The 23,890-nt window shown below is 37.0% G+C and overlaps 1 protein-coding gene across 1 annotated transcript; it reads left to right on the top strand.

Moving 5' to 3' along the window:
• ACP3 (acid phosphatase 3) lies at positions 1-18,622 on the top strand. The gene is made up of 11 exons (XM_042817186.1): positions 1-114; positions 5,780-5,875; positions 7,258-7,344; positions 8,206-8,358; positions 10,846-10,944; positions 12,288-12,392; positions 13,339-13,471; positions 14,848-14,930; positions 16,705-16,811; positions 17,363-17,532; positions 18,504-18,622. The coding sequence occupies exons 1-11, from the start codon at positions 1-3 to the stop codon at positions 18,620-18,622; spliced, it is 1,266 nt and encodes a 421-aa protein (XP_042673120.1).
• The last annotated feature ends 5,268 nt before the right edge of the window (positions 18,623-23,890 follow it).

The raw sequence follows: 23,890 nt of genomic DNA, 5'->3' as shown, positions 1-23,890 counted from the left end.
ATGGGAATGATGTGGCTGCCCAGCCCATCTCGGATTCTATGTTTTGCTTTTCATGCTATCTTCATTCTGTTTCAGCTAGCAACTGCAGAAAGAGAACTGAAGTTCGTGGTTGCAGTGAGTAGATTTGTTTTCTATTTAATTGTGGGATATGCAGGGAATTTGGTATGTCTGTCAAGTCAAACAAGGTGTGCAGTTCTTTAGCCTCTCTTTAGACTTAAAAATACAACCTTTTTTTTTCTTACTAAATTTAAAGGCTTCTTAAGATAAGAATGCCTGTAGCTACAAGAATTTTCATCTCTTAATTCCTAGTTATTTTTCAGTGTAAACAAACCACGTCGCTTTGTGGTAGAGGCATCGTGCACAGGGGCACAGAGATCTTAAGTCTAGTTTATCTGTTCCATAGTCAGACCTTGTGATCGTGGCCTACCTTCTTTGTGCTTGGAAGCTGAAGCTTTTGATGGTATAAGGTACTCTGAAATTGCAAAATAGAAGTCACAATAAAAATGGAAGCAGTTGCTCAGAACAACTGAATCAGGAACTGAATCAGGATAGTGTACTAAGAAAAGGGCATTTTCTGTAGACATCTGAGATGGGTGTTGCATTTACTGTAGTTATTTTGAAACCAGACTGTAATTGTATTGTCCTGGTTCACTGCTCTTTTTAAAGTAACTGGACAGTACTTTAGCATCAGTTTCCTCCATAGCTAAAGTAAATGAGAGATTAATTCAATAAAGTATTTTGGATGGTGAAGGCTCCATCACAACCCTTTTCATTCCAATTGGGGCTTTCTTTTGTAATGAGAAGGGTATACTGATATAGAATAGTTAGTTTAAAGTGATATTTTCAACATAAAGTTTTGAGGATTTGAATTTACATATATAAATAGGAATTTTACTTTTAAGATGTTCTTCCACCCTTCTGTATTGGCTAGCTTATGTAGATGTGCCACTTGGAGAGAGGCCAGAGTGCACCAGAAAAACCAGTTTCTATTCCTGCTGAGCCCTATTGCTCTATCAGACCCTAAAGAAGGCAGGGACTCGACTCTAACTAATTCCATAACGTTCTGTATATAGTAATATCCTTAAATGTTTCAGTGGTGAAAGGGGTAACTAGCTAGATGCAGGGGTCAATTCAGGCTGTCAGCATGCTTTGGAGAATTAACTCTCTGAAGAGAATGAGGCATTTACTGAATTGCAGTTACTGTGTGCTAACAAGCAATGCTACTGGAAAAAAATAGTTACAGGAAAGGCTTACCATTATGGAGATAAGATCCTTCCTATCCTAAATCAGCTTCTTTATCATACTTGGGCAGCTATCTTCTCCACCTACCCAAAAAAGAAAGAAAAAAAAAGATAGCACTGTATTTGATATGTACTCTATTTATGAATTATCAGAATTAATGTTAAAATTTGTATATTTAATTTTAAATATACATTTAAATGTCTTTATTTTATCTTTGACACTTTTTCTTAGATCGACCAATCTAGCTGAAAAGTTACAATAGATTCGGTCTTATTATCAGTATATACCTCCTTTCTCAAGGCATGGTTTCTGATTGCTCAATTCTGATTGCTCAAAAAAGAATTTTGTCTTCTAAATTCACAGATTGAATTCACATGTGATCAGAATTACTAGCAGAAACAGAAAGGGAAACTAATAGAAATTGGCCCCAGAACATTTCATTGACATAATGGGATAAAATGACAGGCTACAGTCAATGTAAGTCTACACCTTTCTGAGTTAATTCAGTGGCCGTTTTCCAGCTGTATTGTCTGTAAGTTGCTATGTAGTCACCTGAGAGTATTATTGCACTGTGAAAAAGTGTCATTAATGACTTTTAAGAACTTTCTTAGCAGAATTGCACAATATAAAACGCATCTGCTAGGGAGGGTGGAACCAAACAAATTCCCTTTTGCTCACTTCCAGATTTGTGCTGAATTGCTCTCTTCTCGCATCTTCCACCTTTGTGCTGATTTTATGTGTTTTAATTATTAGCCACAAGTACTTTGTGGTGAAAAGCTGTAACACCAGCCAATTTGTCAAAATGCTGTTTCAGGTTTCCTCCTCACTTGTAGATATTAACCCTTACCATAATTCTTAGGCACCAACTTGGATGTAAGAGAAGGAAATAGCAACTATCTAGGACCATCAGGCATCCAGGTAGAAATGCAATACTGATCTGTTGTCTCTCTGTGAAGAAGTTCTGATCTGTAACTTCTGCTTCCAGCCAGGCACTCATTTCAGCTATCATTTACACAAAGAGGTGTGGTTTTGGAAGTAGTGTGATTTCATCATGCCTTTCCTCAGAACAGGATGTGCTGACTAAGGATGTTATCTATCTAATCAACACAAGCCATTTGAAATCTTGACTGAACATGCTCAGTATTTCTGCGTCTATGATGGACTGGCAGCATGACTGGTTCCACAGATCTCCTGTTCTTTTCCTTCTTATTGCTAGCTGCAATATAAGAAATCTTGTTTGAAGTTGAGTCTGTCAATAAAAATGTCCATGTGAGGTTCACTATTGTGCCACATTGTGCACTGCAATTAATGACGTTATTGAATGAAGATGTTTTATACACATATACATGCCATATTCTCAGCTTTCCCCTCATCTACCCTTGTTTTTCTTCAACACGATCTTTCATCTGACAACAATAGGAGCAAGTGCTGGCCAAAGTCTGAGTCATGTGGCCATTTTGACCTGATGTGTTCACCCTCAGTATGCTGTAATAAAGAATGGGAGAGCCCAAACATCGAATCAGCTTCAAGCTGCAATGGTGCTGAAGGAGAGGAAATTCTGCATCTTATGCTTTTGAGAACTGATGTCATGTAAAGTGACATATTGAGATGCTGAAGTGAACACACACAGGAGGTGTGCTTTCCGCTTTTCATGTGGATTTTCCTTGTGTTCTTCTCCTTCTTGTTTGTCTTTTCTCCTTATATGATGCCTCCTTCTTCCTTTTCTCTAATCCTGCCCTGTTGCAAGTCCTCTGACAGGTCAGGAAGACAATCTGTAACCCAAGAGTAACAAATCCTGCAGCGCACCAATATTTTTAATGTTACTGGAATGATCAGTTCCAAATGCAGAGTGTTGAAAAATACATATTGCTGATCAGAGCAGGCTTTGTAGGGATATGTTTTTCTTAACAGCATCAAGTAGTCTAACAAAGAAGACAAAATGCCCAAGTTAAAAAAAAAAAAGTGTCCTGACACATAGCTGAACATTACTGAATGAGTTGGCCTTCTGTGTTGAGTAGCTGATGAGGTCATTATTTCATTTTCAATCATAACAGAAACAGGGTCATTTTCAGAAGCAGCAAGGAAAAAAAAAGTTTGAACACAAACAAAAATCAGCTATCTGATAAGTTTAGTCTTTCAGTTCCTAAAAGCAGGATTCTAGTCTTAGCAGTAGTTTCTGTTTCTTTCTTTTTACTTCCACATTAGTGTTAATATCATATTTACGTGTCACCATACAATGCTGGTGCAAAAATTCAAATAAGGAAATGAACTTTTTTCTCTTTTGAGTAAACTTAAAGAAACTGTGCTGCTTTGTGAAGAGAACAATTCCCACTCTTTCCATTTCTTAATGTTAAAAAGAGAAAAAGAAAATATTTTCCTTTAGATTGCCAGCTCCCACATATACTCTTATACTCACAAAATCACATAATCACAGTCGTGGGGGTTGGAAGGGACCTTAAGAGATCATGGAGTCCAACCCCCTGCTGAAGCAGGTGCTGGCACGCTACTGGCTCATGGCCAACCTGTTGCCCACCAGGACACACAGGTCTTTCTCCTTATATCATATATTTGGATCCTTGTTTTTGCCTTCTCACCTCTGATCAGGTAAAATGCTACCTTGTTCTGGCTTATTGAATGTTTTTCGGGGTTGACTGTTGTGACACTGAAATATACACAGCAGGTTGTGTTGCATATTAAGTGTAAAGCGTCACAAACTAGTATTTCAAATCTAACACATTTTTAGACTAATGAAAAAGGCTCACTTCTGGGCCAGGTTTTGATTTGTTACTATATATTGCCTAAAAATAGCAATCTAATCATGTCAGTTTGAATAACTGTCAATTACTCATTAAAATGATTTTCTGTGGAGTTGGGTAATTTAACAAGAAAGTACACAGCTACATTTTAATTGGGAATTTAACCTTCATTCTTTACAGAGACATCAGGTTGTTCAGAAAAGCTAATTAATGCTACATGGCAATGTAGTATGTCAGCATGTCAAAACACTATGGAAATAAGCGCTAACACAAAAGTCCCCTCACTCATTTCTCATGTCTCCAACTGAATCGAGCACCAGACATTGTACCTCTTTGCCTGTTCTGCTGTTTTCTACAAATTCAGTGAGAAATGATTACAGAAAATGAACAGAGATTCCAGACTAGTAAAAAAAAAAAAAAAGCATGTACAGAATTAAAAATTGCATACAGAGATAAAAATAAAATATTTAATAATATTTTATGAACTATTTTGCTATACTTGAACTCAGAATTATCTTTTTTTTTTTTAACTCAGCAATTCATTATTAATCAAATATTTTATTGATGCTAGTAAAAAAATGACTTCTTAATTTAATGAGCAGTATTTATTTCAGGTTGACCACATTTTCAGTGAAGTTCAACTAGCAAATGTGGGAGTGGCAAACAAGCTCATGTCACTGATGTATGGGAAGAATGATGTGGCTTAGTAAGGCAATGGGGAGTACTAATTATAATCAAGTGATATATCACTATATCAGTGTGTTATTATGAAATAAATGACACTTTATGAACAAATATACCACACTTTCACATTGACTTTTTTTTTTCTTCTTCAAAATCAGGAATTAATTTGGTTATTTGAACATTGATACAAGTAAAGGTAACTGTTTCAAGTTTGGACCAGCATCCCTGGGAGATTGTCTGGAACCCTATGAATTTGTATTCCAGTGTTTCTTTCCAGAGGAAATTTTTGTGGAGTTCATTTTTTAAGTCTGTACATGGCATATTTAGGGAGAATAAGACAGACATTTTCAGAGCTATTTAATCGGGAGTTGGAACTTTCCTTGTATGGTGGAAGAAAGATACTAAAAGGCTCACTTAAAGTTTCTTGATGTACAAATCATGTGACTGCAAATATCAAACCAACATTCACCATGCTGGAATGTCCAGCCAACTAAACTCTTTGCTGTCACTGAAGTTAACAGGAAAATTTAAAGATGCTTTCTTAAATATTCTAGTAAATACGTGTAAAAATAGCAATAAATATTAAGTAAGCTAAAAGTGTAATTGATAAACTTTTACTTCTTTACGTTATGGTATGAGCACGAAATTAAACATAAGAGTGTGCCTTGAAGGTACCACTACAAAAAAAGGAGTCTATAAAATTTCAAGTGCGGTGCCAAAGTAGTTAAATCCTCATATAAGCACACCAGGAACTGTTCTTAAATTTGGAATGGTCAAGTGTCCAAAATTTAACCAAGCTTCTTGTATAGATGCCTAGCTATGAATGTAATCTGGGCATTGGCATTTTGGCTCATTAGATTTCTGAGTTCTAAATGAAAGAATAATCAGGATTATGCCCCCTGAACTCCTATATAGAGTATCTATTTTTCTGTGTAAAGAATGTACTCTAATCCTATTTGACTAGGTTGCTGCTTACTTTCTAATATTCATAATTGAAAAATGGCACTGGAAGTAAAATTGTGTGATTGTTCCTCTAGCCAGGGAAGAATGGAATGCTAGCAATAATTTATTTGCTTTGTTAACATGAATTTTATTAGGTTTTCCGGCATGGTGACCGATCACCTGTTGTAAACTTTCCAACTGATTTACACAAAGAAAGTGAATGGCCCCAAGGATTTGGACAACTTACCAAGGTATGTTAATTTCACTAGTAGCACTTATATATGCTACAAAAATAGAAAGTGGCCAGATTTTGATGTGTACTCTGCAAACATCAGCAAATCACAAATACTGATAGTTGCTATTAGCAATCCTCAATAATTCATAAATGTTTGTGGAATATTATTCATTCAGCTTCTGTTAAACTGAAGTCTTATTCATCATAGCTACATAAATACCTTCTTACAAACAACCGCTTCCTGAGAGTTTGTCTGCCTTCAAACAAATGACAAGCTTAAAGATTATCCATGATCAGTCATCACTGAAGTTCTAATGACCACTAAACACTGGGATCTATATTAGGATTAATTAATTATACATGCACACCAGGTCAAGTGATGAATCCGTATTTTGTAATTTTACTAGCATGCACCTACCCACAAAGAAAGGCAAGTCTTGTGGGAGAAAGCTGCGTCTGGGGACAGTGTGTGTTTTAATGAGACTGCCTTCAGCCCAGAGCTTCAGTAGGATATGCTGAACCTACTTAACATCAAGCCTTAGCTCTTTAGCTGTATTTGATATATGCAAATCTGGAGCAAAGAGAGGCCAATGCATTCTGTAGCAATACGTCATCATGATGCAGAAGCATGAATCAGAGACAATTCAGTATTTATTATTTGAAGGGAGGCTTGAAAGATTGATAAAATTCAGGCAGTCAGAGAACACGTTATGATCTCCCTGCAAGGAGCTTATAATATAATAAAAAATTTAACAAAAAGTTGCTGCTTTGGCATAGATTTTAGGGGGAGCTCTTTTTCTATTCTATTATCTTTTTATCAACCGTAATAAGAATGTACTTCTCTGACAGCTAAAAGTTAAAGTTATGCTCAGAGCATTTGAAATGAATAATAGAAAAGAGAGTGTGCAGTGTAGGACAACTGCAATTGTACCAAACCAAAGGGAAAACAGTTATTTAAGACACGTAATATAAACCACAAATTAATCAGGTTGATCAAATATCATAGCAATGACAATAATGAATACAAGTTTATCGATCTTCCTTTTTCAGATGTCACTAACAGACATATTCTTCAGTGTTGATTATTAATATCTCCAGGAGCATTTACAGAGCTGCAGCACTGTGGAAACAGTACTTTGTACAGAATCAGGTTCATTGCCTGTTCTGCAATAATGCTGGAGTCTTAAAATCTCAGATTGTTTTTTTTTTCATAAATATTTATAAGTATTTCAGTTAAAAATTCTTTATCACCCACAAAATGCAGTATGTTGTACAAGTCGTTAACAGTAATGTAGAAAGAAATTGCTGAAGATAAAAAAGGAAATAGAAAAGAAACGTATTTAACATTCTCCATAATGTTATATTAATCTAATTGCCATCTGTATGCTTGCCTCACAGACTGGAATGCAGCAGCTCTTTGAACTTGGACAGTACACGAGGAAAAGATATTCAAACTTTTTGAACAGCACATACAACCGGAAAGAGGTATAAAGCAGAACTTGTCTGTAGGACAGTTATCTGACATAGCAGAATGTTGGACTCTGTACAAAAAGGACATCATCATATTTCTTTCATTAATGCAAAATCCAGGTAACAGAAGAACCTTGAAAGTCAGACTTTATGTCAAGGTAAAAACATGGAGTCAAGACTTTAACTTTAGGCTTCTACATTCAGTTTGGGTCTTCCACTGACCAGTTTTCCAGGTTTGAACAGCTCCACTCCATCTAATAAATTGGATATTTATCCATAGTGACCTAATATTTTTCTACTCTGTTTAAAGATGAGTATATATCTAGTAATGCGATGAGCCATGTTCACGTGCGTCATCCTGTGAACAAGAAGTCTCCCAGTTGTTAGAATGTGCTTGTCACATAGCACAGACTCATTGAGGGGAAACAGCACTACTGTTTTGGTCAGTGTCTGAGAGATGCAGTGATGAGAAAGTATAAAAGACTATGCCTTTGCCATGCCTCCAAGAGAAGTTTTATTACCCACTATGATTAAAAGTACCTTCATCCTTGAGGTACAGCAGATGCATCAGTGTAACCCTAAACATCAGAAAATGGAAAGCTTCATACTTCTAAAACATATGTTCTTGTTCTTTTTAGTTCAGATGGAAGGTTAGATTCCAAAGTTAAAGATGCACTGGCAATTTCGTTTATGCAAATGTAGTAGAGCCTTAGAAAGTTGTGTTATGGTTTCACTGCTCTGATTCTATGCAAAAGCAGAAGTGAAAACATGAAGCCAGGATTGTTGAGTTGTTTCCTCTTTTTTTTTCTTTTGTTGTTGTTTGTTTGTTTTTATTGTTGCCATTTATTTACTAACTCTTTGCCATTTCATTCTCAGTTCTATATCCAAAGCACAGATTTTGACCGTACCATTATGAGTGCCCAGTCATACCTTTCTGGCCTCTATCCACCAACAAGCAGTCAAATTTGGAACCCTGAGCTCCTCTGGCAGCCAATTCCTGTTCATGTTGTAACAAAATCAACAGATCGGGTGAGTATTGTCTGGATGCTTCCTATAATGCCTTAGGATTTCTCCAAGGGTTTTTTTTTTTGTTTTATTTTATTTTATTTTATTTTTTTAAAGAAGACTATAGCAAACATTTTATATTCTCTTTGAGTTCAATCTGATAGAAAACATGAACCATAGCTACTGGCTGACACACGTATCATAACTTAAGTGTAATAGCTGCATGAAAATAAAATCCTCACTCTTGACACATTGCAGAATACTTGATGTGTCAACCACACACATTTTCTTCAAGCTCCAACATTTCTCCTGAAAAGGAAATTTTTGGACAGTATTACAAGGAAGCTGTCCAAAAACGGCATAGAGAGGAAGTACTTTTCTAAATATCATTCAGCTAGATGACATTCCCTTCCTTAGCAAGTTGATTCTTAGTATATTAAGGAATGGGATTTACACCAGCCACTGTAATGACCTCTCAATTATTACTTTCCTGTTCTAGTAGCACTCTAATTACAGACAGGGGTCCTTTTATGCTGTACAAACACTTAATAGTTTGAAACTAACATTTCCCTTACAGTTTGTAATAAGAGCAGTCCCATCTGAATGATTGGTCTTGTCGAAGTTTTGCTGTAAACAGGTCTTCCTGCTGACTCAGGTTTAGATTTTAGTATCACTGGCACCTGTGATAAGGAAAAAAAAGTTGTTGTGCTCAAAAGCAGCTACAAGGAGAAGGGGTTTCCACAAAATTGATTGGGCACAATGCAGTTCAGCTTGAAATTTGCCTATGTTCCTAAACAAAAAAGAATATTGTCACTCTTATTTAAATGAGGAATACTAGGGGCAGTTCTCACACCACAGGACACGTAAAAGCATCAGAATGGCCAGAGCCTTATGTATATAAAATCTCACAGTCCTTACGGGTGTCTAGGGGTACCACAGTGCAGTGCCATGACCTGTTTGGAGATGCAAGCTCATCTGTAGGATGGCGTGGTACCCCCTCACTTCTGAAGCTGCTTCAGAAATGGGCATTGATGTTTCACAGTGTGTGATGAAACCTCACTGAATCAATTCAAAATTCTTGCTAACTATGCAAACCACCTGAAAAAAAAACACCATTGCCTTGCCAAGCCAGACAGACATTTGACAGTGTTTTCAAGCCCCAAGCAACACAACATGGGAAATTGAGGCCAAGTACAATCCTGAAGAAAAAAAGCAACAGCCTAATCACAGTTCATTTTTCAGCCACTGAGATCTCCCAAGACCTGACAGGCAGCAGCACTGAACACTGTTTGATGAGGCCAAAAGGAGTGGCTTAATTAATAAGACCTAGAGGAGCATAATTAAGCCATACAGAAATGGAAAGATTTGTTATTGTGTAATTAAACAACATTCTCCAGCTTCATTTTGCAGCTTTGAGCCTTCAACCTCAAGTGTGCTGCTGTTGCAGAGAAAATGCCCCCATGGAAGTGTGTCCAACTGAAAATGTACTACTGTCAGTTGGTGGCTGTTGCAACGCCTCATATTTATAAAACAAAAAGAGAAGCCCTCTGTTTACAGTCTGCTGTTGTTCATCGACTGGCAGAGCAGATCTTCTTCCTCTTTCAGTCCTACACAGGCAATAGATATTCAAATTTAGTGGTTTTTACTAAGAGCCCCTGTACAGAGAATTTTTCCACTGTATGTTAAATAAGTTCCATTACACAGTTTGTATTGTTGCAGGATAATATTACTGCTGGGTCAAAAATGCTTCTGATGTGGCATAAATTGGTGAATTTATTTTTTCTCACTGTAATTTTTTGCTGACAGACCTCGTTAGGTATCATCTGGATTAGATGCTTCTGCAACTGGTGTAAAGCATATATTTGCCAGCACACAGTTCAGTACATATATATGTATTTATATGTGGTTCAGATCAAATATGTACTATTAGGTGACCTCATAATTCATAGACTAGGGTTTATTAAATATGAAACCATGCCCCCAAACAAGAACAGAGCTATTAGACTCGTGTTTTTTTGATATTTCAGGAGCAAAATTTATTTGTCACTCATATTTCAAGTTCTGTCCATTAAGTAGTTACTTAAAATGCTTACCATAATGCAGTACTTTTCTCCAAAAAGCTGAAAGCAGCATGTGTATACTAAGAGGTAATTCAGTAGGTGGGGTCAAGCAGCATCTCCAGGGATTCAGAAATTAAGAGGGAAAGGCTAGCTTTTTAAAATTCCTGATTATGGAACTCTGATCCATTTCAGAAAACAATCCCCTGACATGTGTAACTGCTTCCTGTCAAAATTGGTTAAATTGATGGAAATCCAGCAATCATGGTCACAAGTCCATTTCCTTTGTTAAAGAATTCATGAACAAGGCACACAAACAAACTGTTACTGAGTCTCTGTAGCAGGGCCATGAACTTATATCACAAATATTACATCAGAAATCTCAGCAACAGATAAACTAGAGATGCGTTCGTTAGTTCTAAAACTATTTTAAGTTTTGCTTCTCTTGTTTCAGAAGCTGCATTTTCCTCTGCGTGGCTGTCCGCATTTTGATGAACTTCAGAATGAAACCCAAACATCTAGTGAATTTCAAAGTAGAATACAACCGTACATGGTGAGACTAAATGAAGAGGAAATGGAAAAGGACTTTAAAACAGAAAATTTAGATTAGACATTAGGAAGACAATCTTTGCTATGAGGATGATGAGGCACTGGAACAGGCTGCCCAGAGAAGCTGTAGTTACACCATCCCTGGAAGAGTTCAAGACCGAGTTGGACGGGGCTTTGGGCAACCTGGTCTAGTGAGAGGTGTCTGCCCATGGGGAGTGGAACTAGGAGGTCTTTAAGGTCCTTTTCAGACCAAATCATTCTATGATAGCAGAGCACTAAAGCAAGCCCAATCAGGCAAACACTCTAAATTTATTTCAGAGTTGCATTTTAGGTCCATCACAAGACCTACAATGACTTACGTTTTTAACCAAACACAAAACTTCATAGTCAGTGCTCCTGAATTTCCCATTGCAGTGCTGCAGAAGAATGTGGATGTACAGATAGCATATCTGTCTCATGCAGCTGTGTGGAAAATCCAGAAAATGCTCTGGATTGTGGTCACTGGTGTCACTGCTGTGCTGGTGCACTTCGTAATGGCACTACTGCACAAATGAAGCAGGAGTCTTCTGTTTCCCTTACCCTGACATTCTCTCTAAGTCACTTCAGGCTTCCTGCTTATGCTTGTTGGGCTAAACCCAACATTTTCTATTTTTATTTGCTTACATCTAAATTTCCGCTAGCTCAGCCACTTTAGGCAGACTCATTCACCTGCCAGAGAGGTGAATTAAAACTAAATTGCAGTCCTCTCTCAACTACCAGCATGAAACAGGCAATGTAGAAATAAGGAATATTATCCACTCCCTTTGTTCTTCTGTGGTATCACAAACAGTAAGAATCCTCTTGGGAACTGCTGTGGACCTATTACTTAGACCCTCAGCCTCCTTTCAATAGGTGAAGGAAAGTCTAGTTTCCTCCTCAGCTTCTTTTTACCTCATCCCGAGTATTTGCCTCTGTTTTTTGTTTTGTTGTTGTTTTTTTAATTTTCCATTTTCCCCTCACCCTTTATTTCTCATCTTCCTTTGTCTTGAGTGCCACCTTCTTCTTTACTTCTGAAGGGTGGATGAGATGCAAGTAGCCTCCTGGAGCCATCAGGAGAAGAGAAGAAGGCAGCAGCAAGAATACCAGACATCCATAGTAAAGCTGAGCAAAAATCGGTGTCTGAAATAGAAATCAGCATCTTGAAATTGTTAAAAAATGAAAACTTCAACCAGAATATTCCTTTATAGGGATTTCATGTGTGTAACATTACATTAAACATTTGCATGTTGTCAGGTTGGAAGCTAGTGAATCTGTATGCATGCATGTTCTGTATGTACTGAGTATTCGTGGTGTTTTTTTTCCCCCCAGGATTTTTTACAAACAATGGCAGTTAACACAGGACTTGAACTAAATAATCTTAAAATACTGGACAATTTCCAGCTCTGGAATACATATGATACACTGTACTGTGAGGTAATAACAATGCAATAAGTGTTATAGGAAGAAAATAACTCCAATATATGTTTCAGTTAAACAATATAAATGTGGTTCCTTAGAAAAGAATTACCCTCTATCCTGAATTTGCTTATTTTTTTAACTTTGAATCTAAATCCTCATTTAGTGCAATGGTGATAGATACTCCAAGAACATAGCTTACAGCTTTCAAAACTCTTGTCTTCTTTTGATGTTTTACCATAAGGAACTGATACCAGAATCTACTCCCTTTATTCCTTTTCTTTTTTTTTTTTTTTTTTTTCCCTTTCAAATATGTTGCTGTATATTTTCTTTGAGCATGCTGGCTGGGTCATATTGATTTTTAACAAGAAAATGATTATTTTTTTAACCTATTAAATGGCAAATATCAAAATGCATGCATATTGAAAATAAAAGGTAAAAATTTGTTCTGTAAGATAGAAAACTGATCGCTGCAGTGAACAGAGTCAGACTGGTCCCCAGCATGGGACAGTTCTGTATTTTAAAACACAATCACTGTTAAGTGACAGTACAGTGACACTTGTCTGTAAGCGACCAGTGATGTGTTAGAACCACTGTATGGAAAAGGCGGGACAATCTGGAGCTAGATTATACCCTGAAGGGCCACTATTAGGGGACAGGAAGAGGGTAAGACATGTGCCTGCAATTTGTCACACTAACAGAATAGAAAAGTGGCACTGTTACAGTAATAATACATGGTGCCTCATAAGAGATTACCTCAGCACAGATGATTGCCCACTTCCTGTTCATCCACTTCAGGTTGATCCCTATTTCCACAGAGGGTATTTCATGGAACGCTGATGAGAAAACCATAATGGACAAAGATATGCAGGACAGCCTCAGAGAGTCCAAATGTAGTAGTGTGAGGCTGGGCAATAGAAAGATGGGAATGTAATAAAAAAACATTGCTTTCCTTTCTCACTAGAGTATTCACAATTACTCTCTACCTGTATGGGCCACCAAAGATACAGTGGGCAAGATGGAAAAACTGGCAGAATTGGCCTTATTATCACTATTTGGAGTTCATAAAACTGAAGAGAAATCACGACTACAAGGAGGTAAATAAAAAATGCTTCACTCCCAGAAAGAATGAGAACGCCTGTAACAACATAGAACATCCTGTCACCTTATTTATGAAAAATTATTAATCACAACATTGGTTTGTAACTGTGGACATTGGATGCCACGTTAAATGTGATAACATATGCTGAATATGGGGATTTGCATGGGTTAGGCATTAAAAAAAAAGGTTTACATAAACATCAATGTCTTTGTTATCCTATAGATTTTAGGAAATCAAAATTTTGAGGAAAAAGAAACAAAAAAATTTAAGATATTGGTATCTTCTCTGATATTTGTTTAGATTAAGTGTAAGTTCCTTTTCCCCAATATTTATTTTAGATGTTTCTTGATCTTTTTTTTTTTTCCTTTGATGCACTGTTTTTATATTGTGCCAGAACCTTAGCAGCACCCTGATAGCTCTCTCAGAACCTGATGTAAAGTTGCTTCAAAATAGTCTGATCAGAGTGGAAGATGAGAGATTCAAGTTATATTTCTACTGCAAGAACTAACACTTCTGCTTTGCTCCAGATTTGGGTGCACAAGCTACACACATTCTGACTATACAGCAGCATAAGACACAGGCATTCAGTGTATGATTCACAGGTATCCATGAGCAGGAAGACTGGACAAGTGAGCTTGAATATCCAAAGTCTGGACTGTCTGGGGCTATGCTTTGCAATGCACCTACTCGACAGTCTAGACCTAGTTAAAGATTAGCAACCTCATTATCTAGGCATACACATCACTGGGTCAAGCCATTAAAAATTACATGCTCAGATGTGAAGTTCGCTAGCTGGCAGCTGACCGTAACATGAGGTCAGAACTTCTTTTTTGTGTTCTTTTTTGTGCTTTTCCCTTAGGATGGCATAACTTGTGCTGAAAGGAATTTCAGCTACCCTTGTTCTATTGGCTTTGGTGTGTCTCTGGTTTGGACAAGAAGTACAAAAGGTCTTTGATAAAATCAAGAATTGATACTGAGTGACTTGTGAAAGTAAATAGTTAAAAATATTTCTTCAGCATCTAGAGAGGAAGTGGCTAGTGCAGCTGTCATTATTGCAGCATTCTGAAGAGATAAAAAACAATGGAGATCTCAGCAGAACAAAGCTGGAAGTGTCATTGGCCATAAATCTAAAGATCATTCTAGCTGATTTCTGTAAATCCAATCACTTCAGTTGGCCTGGATGATGAATGATACATTTAACCTTCCTTTGCTCTGTTTTCTCACTAGTTGTGAACTTGGGATGAGCTAAAAAATGAGTATGAGATCTGAGTAGATGTGTTCTGTTTGACACTCAAAACCCTTTACTTTTTTTGGTTGTATGCAAATGTTATATCTTCATTTTCCTCTTCTTTTCCCCTCCATCTTTTTAAGGTGTCCTTGTGAATATTATTTTAAATAGTATTAAGCAAGCTACCAATTCTTCAAAAGAAAGAAAAATGGAGGTCTACTCTGCAGTAAGTATCCTCACTTTTTATAAAAATTTCTACGATTTCACTAGTAAAAAGCTGTGAAATTAAATAATCAGTCTCCACGTAAGTTAAATGAGTAAATATATACAGTTCAGTTATACAACCCAATTCAGCTAATAAGCTAAACCCAGGGCAGTATCAGAATATAGCAGGACAAGGCTCACACCTGTTTCAATCAAACTGTACGTGGTAAAGATACTTGTGTATTATATCCTTTCATCCTGTGATTTTTTGTGCAGTTTATGTAAGTTGCATCTTGCCTTAAGTGCTCCTTATCCAGAGACATGGATACACAGCAGAACTCCAGCTTTCCTTCCAAACTCTTCCTCTTCTTAGAAAAGGATAGTTCATTGAATATTCTTTCTTCATTCTTTTTCAAAATTCCACTTCATGTTGTTTTAGAGGACAAAGAGGGCCGTTTGGGTCAGATCAAGGTCCACTCAGCTCATACATTATCCTGTCTCTGTCAGTGGGCAGCAGCAGGGAAGAATGTGAGAATAATACCAGCATGGGGTGATGCTTTCCCTGATGCAACCTCTCAACAAACTGTGGTTTATGAACTTCCTGAGTCAGAGTCTTTGTCTATGCTTTTAATAACTCTCAACAGACATTTTTTCATCAATTTATCTAATTGCTTTTAAAATTCATTTAGCTTTTGGCATCTGCAACACCCTGTGCCAATGACTTCTAAACTGGTGTGTTAAAAGAAAAAAAAAATGTACTTCCATATTTATTTATTTTTCAAAACTTTATACTGATTTAACTCCCTCCTAGCATTTCTATTGTGGCTAAAAGAGAACAGACATTCTTTATTCACTTTCTCTGCTTCACTTATGAACGTACTATTTTCTGTCTCGTTTCTTCCATTTTTCCTTTCCCTAACTGCTTTAATCTTTCCTTTTTTAGGAGCTGCATAGCACCACAACTTTTTCTGGCTGCCTTTTCTGTGTATTTTCTAGATCTACTATATTCTTTTTGAGAAGGAAGTACAATATGCATCCAGAATTTTCATTGCTGCTTTAAAGCCTTGGGACCATATATACCCTTATTTTTGAAACTGATTACTCTAGGAAGTTCAAGATCTTGCATAATAATTAAAATACAGAAGTTAGACTATAATACAGAGAAGAGGGACTACAATACAGAGAAGAGGTACTGGGGAGAGGAAGAGACTGCAGGTGGATGATTGAGGTTAACTGATTGTCAAAAATAGAAGCCAAAATGAGATTTTATTGTGTAAGTCAGAACAGAAGAAACAGCAGTTTAAAAAGTTCTGAGTGTATACGGAGGTGGGGAGAAACAATCTTTGCGTGCAAATATTTTGTACAGTATTCTTCAAAGGACTTGGATTTTAATATGAAATGCCCTCGAGTATACTGCCCTGTACAGCCTTAACCTGTTCTTGGAACCAAAATTCATTCCTAAGGGCAACGATAGCAAAATGCCCGGAAAAAAAGGATTTATTTCTCAGACCAGATCATGCTTTCCCTCATTATTTCTTCTTAAGAAAGTATTTCCAGAAGATGTCATATACATACTGCGGTACCTCTATGGAAATGGCCACTGCTGTCTGAAGTAATCTGTAAATGTTTTGCCTGATAGTGAATACTCTGAATGCATTCTGACAGTCAAATTTACACTGGTTTTATTTTACCTGGATTTCTACCCCCTCTCTAGTCTTTCCTCATTATTCTCTATAAATGGTAGTTCATTTTACTGAATTTCAGTAATGGTTTTGTTTTGTTTTTTTCCCTAATAGCATGACACCACAATTGGGGCCATCCAGATTGCTCTCAATATTTTCAATGGAAAACTGCCACCATATGCTGCTTGCCAGTTTTTTGAACTCTACCAAGATAACAGCGGGCAAGTATCCTCTTACCTATGTAAGAATAAGGAGTATTTAGAAGTTGGTTCCCTTTTCCTGCACATCATTTTCTCTCAAATACTCTGAGGGGATACAAATTTGCTTTAAACCGGTATTTCACTGAGTAGCCAAAACAGGCACAAAAGTTATATTAAAACAGAAAAAATCAAATTTGTTGGATATGCATATATCTGTGTGCTTTGGGACACCAGAAGAAAACAGTCCTTACTAACTGGAGGCAAGTGGTAAATCAAACTTAACTGTTCAAATGGTAGCAACATCTCCCAGGTATCTCATAAATCCCAAGTAAACCAGAGGGTTTAGAAGAGACTAAAGGCTTCAAAAGGACCTTCTGATGTGACTGGTGATCTGTGTGGTAACTGTCTTTGGCAAACTGTCTTTCATATGTCTCTTAGAAAACCTCCATTCTTCAAGAATGGGTTCTAGAGTAGGGTGCTAGAACCTGTTTGCAACATTCTGCCTGTTGGAAATCTTTTATTTAAGAACTTTTATTTACGTTTTTAAAAATCTTCTCAATTTCATTAATCAGGCGGTACAGCATTGAAATGCATTATCGGAATGACTCTTCAGTGGATCCTTACTTACTCACTCTGCCAGGATGCACCTCTTCTTGCCCTCTTGAGAAGTTTGCTGAATTAGTTTCTCCTATAATTACCGAAAATTGGTCAAAAGAATGTGGGAATAAAGACAGAATGAAAGGTAATGTAACAGCACTGAATTTTCTGAGTAAGACATGGAAGCAGAAATTGTATCAATGGCCAAAAAATTTGTATCTTTCACGTGATAGGTTGATCTCCCTTTAACAGATGTGCACCAGCTTTACTATGGGTGAAGAAAGCAGATTAAATTAAATTTCTGTAAGGATGTAAAGGATAGACTTGTTCGACAGCAGGAATGCAGTGCTATTATTATGATTATGATTATGATTATTAGCACATTCTCATGGGGAGCTTCCATCACTGCAAGTGTACAACAGAAATAGAAGTCATATAGGTGCTATGCAAGGAGTCCTGTGTATGCTGGATTCATCAGAGCTTCCGATGCAGAACATAAATGCAAAACATAAATGCGTAAAAACATAGATGCAAAACATAAATGGCTTGCACAGGCACAGTAAGATTTATGCATCTGAATCTCTGGCACATGTACTATAATACCTTAGCCTTCACTGTACACATGCAGCGCAGTTGATCTATGCAGTCAGAGCAGCTGTTTTTCTTGAACTACCAGCAGCTGACAGCTGATAACCTTTGCCAAATTCCTTTCTTCCTTCCTGAATGTTGTTTTCAGGAGGGCAAGGCACCAACTGCCACGTTCCATTAGTCATAGTATATTTCTTCCATCCTGAATATATTCAATGTTTTGCTGATCCCTGATGAAACTCTTGGTATGCATTAACTACATACAAGATGTCTGTCACTCCTCCCCTGTGAAAACCTAGAAATAAGATCTGGCCATTCTCAGGAAACTGCATGTGCTTTCAGGATTAAGGTGTATGTTTTCAAACTTAAATGTAACACAGACTATGAACCTTGATACGAATATGAAAGTTCAACTATGAAAACATTTCCATAGCACATACTTTTCATTAGACCGTTATCTCTGTATGTACGATAACATACACATGTCTCTCCTTAACACTCTTCTCCTTTATTTTTTTTTCTTTACAGATATCTATATTGGATTTGATGTTGCTGTTGGCTTGTTGTTCATATTCAACCTTGTTCTACTCTATCTCCTTTATCACTATGGACGCTGCAGGCACAGAAACAATTACCAAGACATTTAAAAAAGAGGTGAAGAGATAAAAGTGAGCAGCTAGACATCAGGCAATTCTTTAAATTGCTCTGGCTTGTATCCATCAGTTTGCTCTGGCCAAATACATCTCCAAAGCATATTCCACAAACTGGAAGAGCTGAGGTTTCACTCCTAAAAGATTGAGTATCTCCAGTGAGAAACACTGTAGGAAATTATTATTAAGAATATAAATTGGTAGGAAGAAAGAATTACTTCAGTTCCTACCTCCAGGTTTTTCACTACTATTAAACATCATTAAGCCAGCCAGCCATGAGGGTGAAGGAGTACTATTGCTTATGATTTTTTTTAATTTTTTTTTGCTTTTTTGGGAGTGGGAATTGCCCTCTGCTCCTCCCTTGTCCTGCTCAAGGAGTCTTTTTTCAAAAATCACAAATTATAATATCTTTCTTACTTCTTATAAACAACTGTTTTGATGATGCACAGGAAAATGTTTTCAGTGAGCAGAAGCTGCAATTACTGTATGAAAAATATTGATACCAGCACTTGAACATACTGTTTATTACATTTATTCATGCAAATCCATGCATGGGTTTACAGCTTGGCCTCCAGCTAATAAAAGCCCACTGCCTGTTTTTAAAGGAGTTATGCTACTACAGCTTTCACAGAAATTTGTAGAAATCTGGGGGGGCTGTCACAAAAATCAAGCATCAACCAAGAAGCTTAGTGCAACAGGATCTTTGTCAGTGTCCACAGATTTGCTAATACAGATAAGAAAATACACTGAAATCTATTTGCTGTGGCAGTGTTCTCTTCCTACTTTGCTGAGCTCCCATTTATGGATGACGCTTTGCCCTACGCCTCTGATGGGTCTGTATCCTGTCCTGCTTCAGGACACTGATATAATCTTAGTTCTCTCAGCCATGCTTCCTCCAGCTATTGCTTTCCTCATTATTTTAATTTACAATAACTTCTTGTCCTGCTCAAAATCCCTTAAGTTAGTAATATATGCACTGGAAGAAAGAAGACAATTCTGCTTTACGTATATTGATCTCTTCTGTGAAATATATTGTATTTGTTTAGATTGTGAGCTCCTAGTGGTAGGGAATCTGTTACCGTAATTGCTCTCTAGTATCATAAACTACGATTATATGCACTGATGTTGTTGTATGAAATAGTGCTTATTGCCGTATGTTTCAAGGGCTGAATCAAGATTTTCATCCTGCAGTCCTGCAGAGGATACTGTGCATTACATTACCATGAGGAAGCCTTTTGAAAAATCAAGACATTTATACAGACAAGTGCCAACAGCAAGTTCAGCCTGATAGAAACACTAAGCAATTGTGTGCTCAAGATGATGACTTCCACATAGGTGCAGCAGTCTAGAGATGGAACTGCTTAAGTCACATACAGAATCACATCTATGATTTGCACTATTTCTGGACTGACTTTAGCACATATCTGTGTGCTGCGATTTGGAACACAGAAGCTTGAGTCAAGTACTACAAATCTACAGAATTCCTCAGTATTACATCAACAGACGTATTTCAAATGGGATGTAATTAGATGTATGGATATTAAATGGCATAAGTCAAGCAAAATTACAAATACTTGTGGGAATACAGGGCTTTCCAAACATCACTATTTTTTCCTGCAGAGGTATTCACCTTTTGAAGAAATATTTCCCACTCAGTAAAAAGCTTTTGCTACTATCCCTGACATTTCCATTTCATCCATTTTAAGTGATGGATTTGATTCCTACATGGTAAAGATTTTTTGTTGTACAACTCAGGGTAAAATACTCAAAAAACAAACAAACAAACAAAAAAAAACACCACTATCTGTAAATCAGATGTTTTGTATGTACAATCTTCAGATTTTAACTAGTTGCTTTGATCCTCACTGCAAAAACTTAATTGTTTATGTTGTAATCAGAAGTATTAGAGAAGCTCTACAGAACAAACCTGAACTGGTTTCTTAGCAGTGGACTCACAGTAGGGCACAGCTCAGCACAGGATCTGCAAAACAGATCCTGACTCCTAAATATGTATTCTCAGTGACTACTAGATGCTGAGCTCTATTAGCATGGCCACAGAGCTACTGACGCTCACTTAAGGACAGATTGGGTATGGTTGTTTTTCTTTTTACCAGAAGCAATCAGATCCTTGACAAATGAAGATGTATCACTGACTGATAAACTGCAGCAAGAACTGTTCGTAAGATATCACACAGCCAGTCAGTACACAGAGCAGAACGGAGCAGGTTTTTCTGGCATTGACTCTTAGAAAATGAAGCACATCCAGGTAGAAAGTAAAATGCAAAGTGCCTGAGACATCTTTTGTCATTGATGCTACTCAAGCATAAGCTCATAAGCTGTTTCAAAGGATTTTAAGAGCTGAGGTAATTCTAGTCGCAGCAGACGCTGTCAGAATTTTATTGTAGGAACACCTGCTTTATTAACAAGTCATACCTGGAAATGCCTATCTACTTTTAGAAAGAATCCAGTGAATTCAAGTTACACAGAATGTGATGGATAGATTCAGATGTAACTTCAGAATTAATGAAGTTACAATAAGGATGTGATACATTCGCAGTTTAGGTCTCAAATCTCATTTTTAGTAAACAGCCTTTGCCTTGTTTGAAACCAGGTGGAGTAAAAGATTGCAAAAAGCTCATGGCTTTTTGTCCTTTTTCGATTTTTACAAATTGCACAGCAGAATCTGTTGACTCTGATTAGAAAATATCTTGTCTCCAAACAGTTTGTAGCACTGAAATAAAGTATGTTAAAGAAACAATGCATTTGTAATTCTATTTGAGTGAAAAGCAATGGAGCTTTCAGCATGCCTATAATTTGCAAACCAAAGTGAGTGCTTAAAGAGTTGCTTCTTCTGTAAGAACAGACTTTTAAAGGTGATACTTTGGCATAAATAATGCTAACGTTGATGACATCAAGCTCTTTCATTTGCCCTCTAGCAGTGACATCATCTGCCTCTGCTATAATCACAGTAGCAACTGACAGCTCTGCAGCAGGGTTTCCTGGAGCGCGTGGCAGACAGCAGTGCTTACACAGCATCTTCCAGCTCTGTCAGCAACCTTCTCCTACTGAATTGATTTTGTTCTGGAATTTGTTTATTCAGTGTCCTAAACATTGTACAAACTGGGACAGTACAGCATAGCTATTTGTCTTTAGTAATACCAGCTCACTCCAAGGAGTTTGTTTCATTTGTTCCTGTAACATAGGGACACTTGATCCTAAGGCTACTATTTCTTCTCATTAAGTGCATTTTCTTAAATATGGTAAGATACAGAAAACAGAGTAACAGATACATGGTACTAAAAATATATGTATCAGTTCAAAACATCAAATCCCAGATGATAAAGGTTTTATTTCTACATTCTTTTCCACAAACAAAAAAATGCTACAATTTTCACTCCTTGAAGAAGAAAGATTTACAGACATTGAATCTGAATAGAGTAAAAGATGAAGGCAGAAGCTGGCTTATTCTCAGACCTATCATCTTGTCCTGTATAAATCCCTGATAAAGTGATGTCAGCAAAACTGCATAGGATTGCACTGTTGGCCTGAAATGGCTGAAAATATTTACACCTTAAAGCATTTCTTTTAAGGGAAGATAAAGATGAAAGGTGGGCATTTACCTACAAAGGAATAGTTTTGTTGACTTATATGACAGTGTTTCTTCATCAGAAGCTGCTAACTATTAATATGCAAAAAAAAAAACCCAGACCAAAACAAAACAAAAGCAACAAAATACCCAAAAAACTCACAAAGCATCACCACCACCAAAAAGCCATGAATTGTTACTGAAGTAACAGATCATTTCAACAATTACACTGCAAGGTCTCTTCTATGACTAGGTAACTTCATTCCTAAAGTGACTTTAGCTCTGGCACAGTCTGCAAGACCACATCTGGGAGTTCAGATACAATATGAAAGGCAGCTACAAAAACACATCTGAAGTCCAGTCATGCCAATTTGTGTCATTTCTTTTTAAGTAGAGGAATGCCACTACTTCCTCTCCCAAGACTTAAAATACACTGCCAAAGCCATCCTTTCTGCAGACTGAAGTTCCAGCAATCTATTGAAAGAAATCTGTGAAAAAGTAAAGACACATTTTTCAGTCAAAATAGTGGCAAAAGAAAAGTCTTGGCCCCAGCTCTTTTTTTTTTTTTTAATGCATATTTATCTGAAGCCACATCCATGTCAAAAACATTAATGACTCTGTGTCCTGGTTATGGCAGCTGAACTTCTTGTCTTCTTTTCACAGGACACAGCAGTTTTGCTAGCTCATCAATCATAGAATCATAGAATGGCCTGGGTTGAAAAGGGCCACAAAGATCATCTACTTTCAACCCCCCTGCTATGTGCAGGTCACCAACCAGCAGACCAGGCTGCCCAGAGCCACATCCAGCCTGGCCTTGAATGCCTGCAGGGATGGGGCATCCACAGCCTCCTTGGGCAACCTGTTCCAGTGCCTCACCACCTCTGTGTGAAAATCTTCCTCCTAATATCTAACCTAAAATACTACAATGCTACGGAAAAGAATGGTTATATGCAGCACAATCATAAAGGCTTTTCTTCAGTAAGATGAGAATTGAAAGGATATAGGGAGTAAAAAAACTTATTATTTGTGTTGTAACTTGAAGTACACATTGGTAAGGACATGTCCTCTATTTTCCATGGAATCATTAATCACAATAGCACTTTGATAAATAATTACAGACAGGCTAGTAAAATCCCATTGGAATAGCTCACACAAGTATTGAGCTGAGGACATTTCCAGTACTTGGAAGCTGAGCTTCTCAATTCTTTCAATTCCAAGAGATTCTTCTGGCTGGCTCCCAGGAAGCAGCAAGAGCTGAATCGGATCTGAAGACTACTTATTTTCCAGAAGTTTTAAACCACATACACCTAAAATGAAAATGGATGTGAGCAGTAAACTACAGTTTGCTGTTTCACAGTTTTCTCACCCGTGCAATTCAGACCAAAGTACTTTTACAAAATAGTACATTTCCTCCAGAGCAGACAAATTAAATTAACAATTCAAAAATAATACGTTGCATTATCATAAAAAGATGAAAAAATTTGCTGCTGACTGAAGCAGCTCTTTGTGAGAATTTTGTGTACCCTCTGTAATAGGCTGGCAGAAGAGAGATGTGTCAATCGAACTGTGCATAAGAAACAGAGAAAGATTTTTCTTGATAAAGGAAGATCTAGATAAAAAATACTTCATTTAAGTAAGTACATGAAAATTCTTTCTAACAAATAAAAGCCTAGTTATTT

The sequence above is a fragment of the Centrocercus urophasianus genome, unplaced genomic scaffold (assembly GCF_019232065.1).
Source record: "Centrocercus urophasianus isolate 14NV4802_14NV808 unplaced genomic scaffold, USGS_Curo_1.0 seq_16, whole genome shotgun sequence".
Taxonomy (NCBI): domain Eukaryota; kingdom Metazoa; phylum Chordata; class Aves; order Galliformes; family Phasianidae; genus Centrocercus; species Centrocercus urophasianus.
The sequence above is the reverse complement of the archived record's forward strand: the minus strand, read 5'-3'. Positions and strand labels throughout refer to the sequence as shown.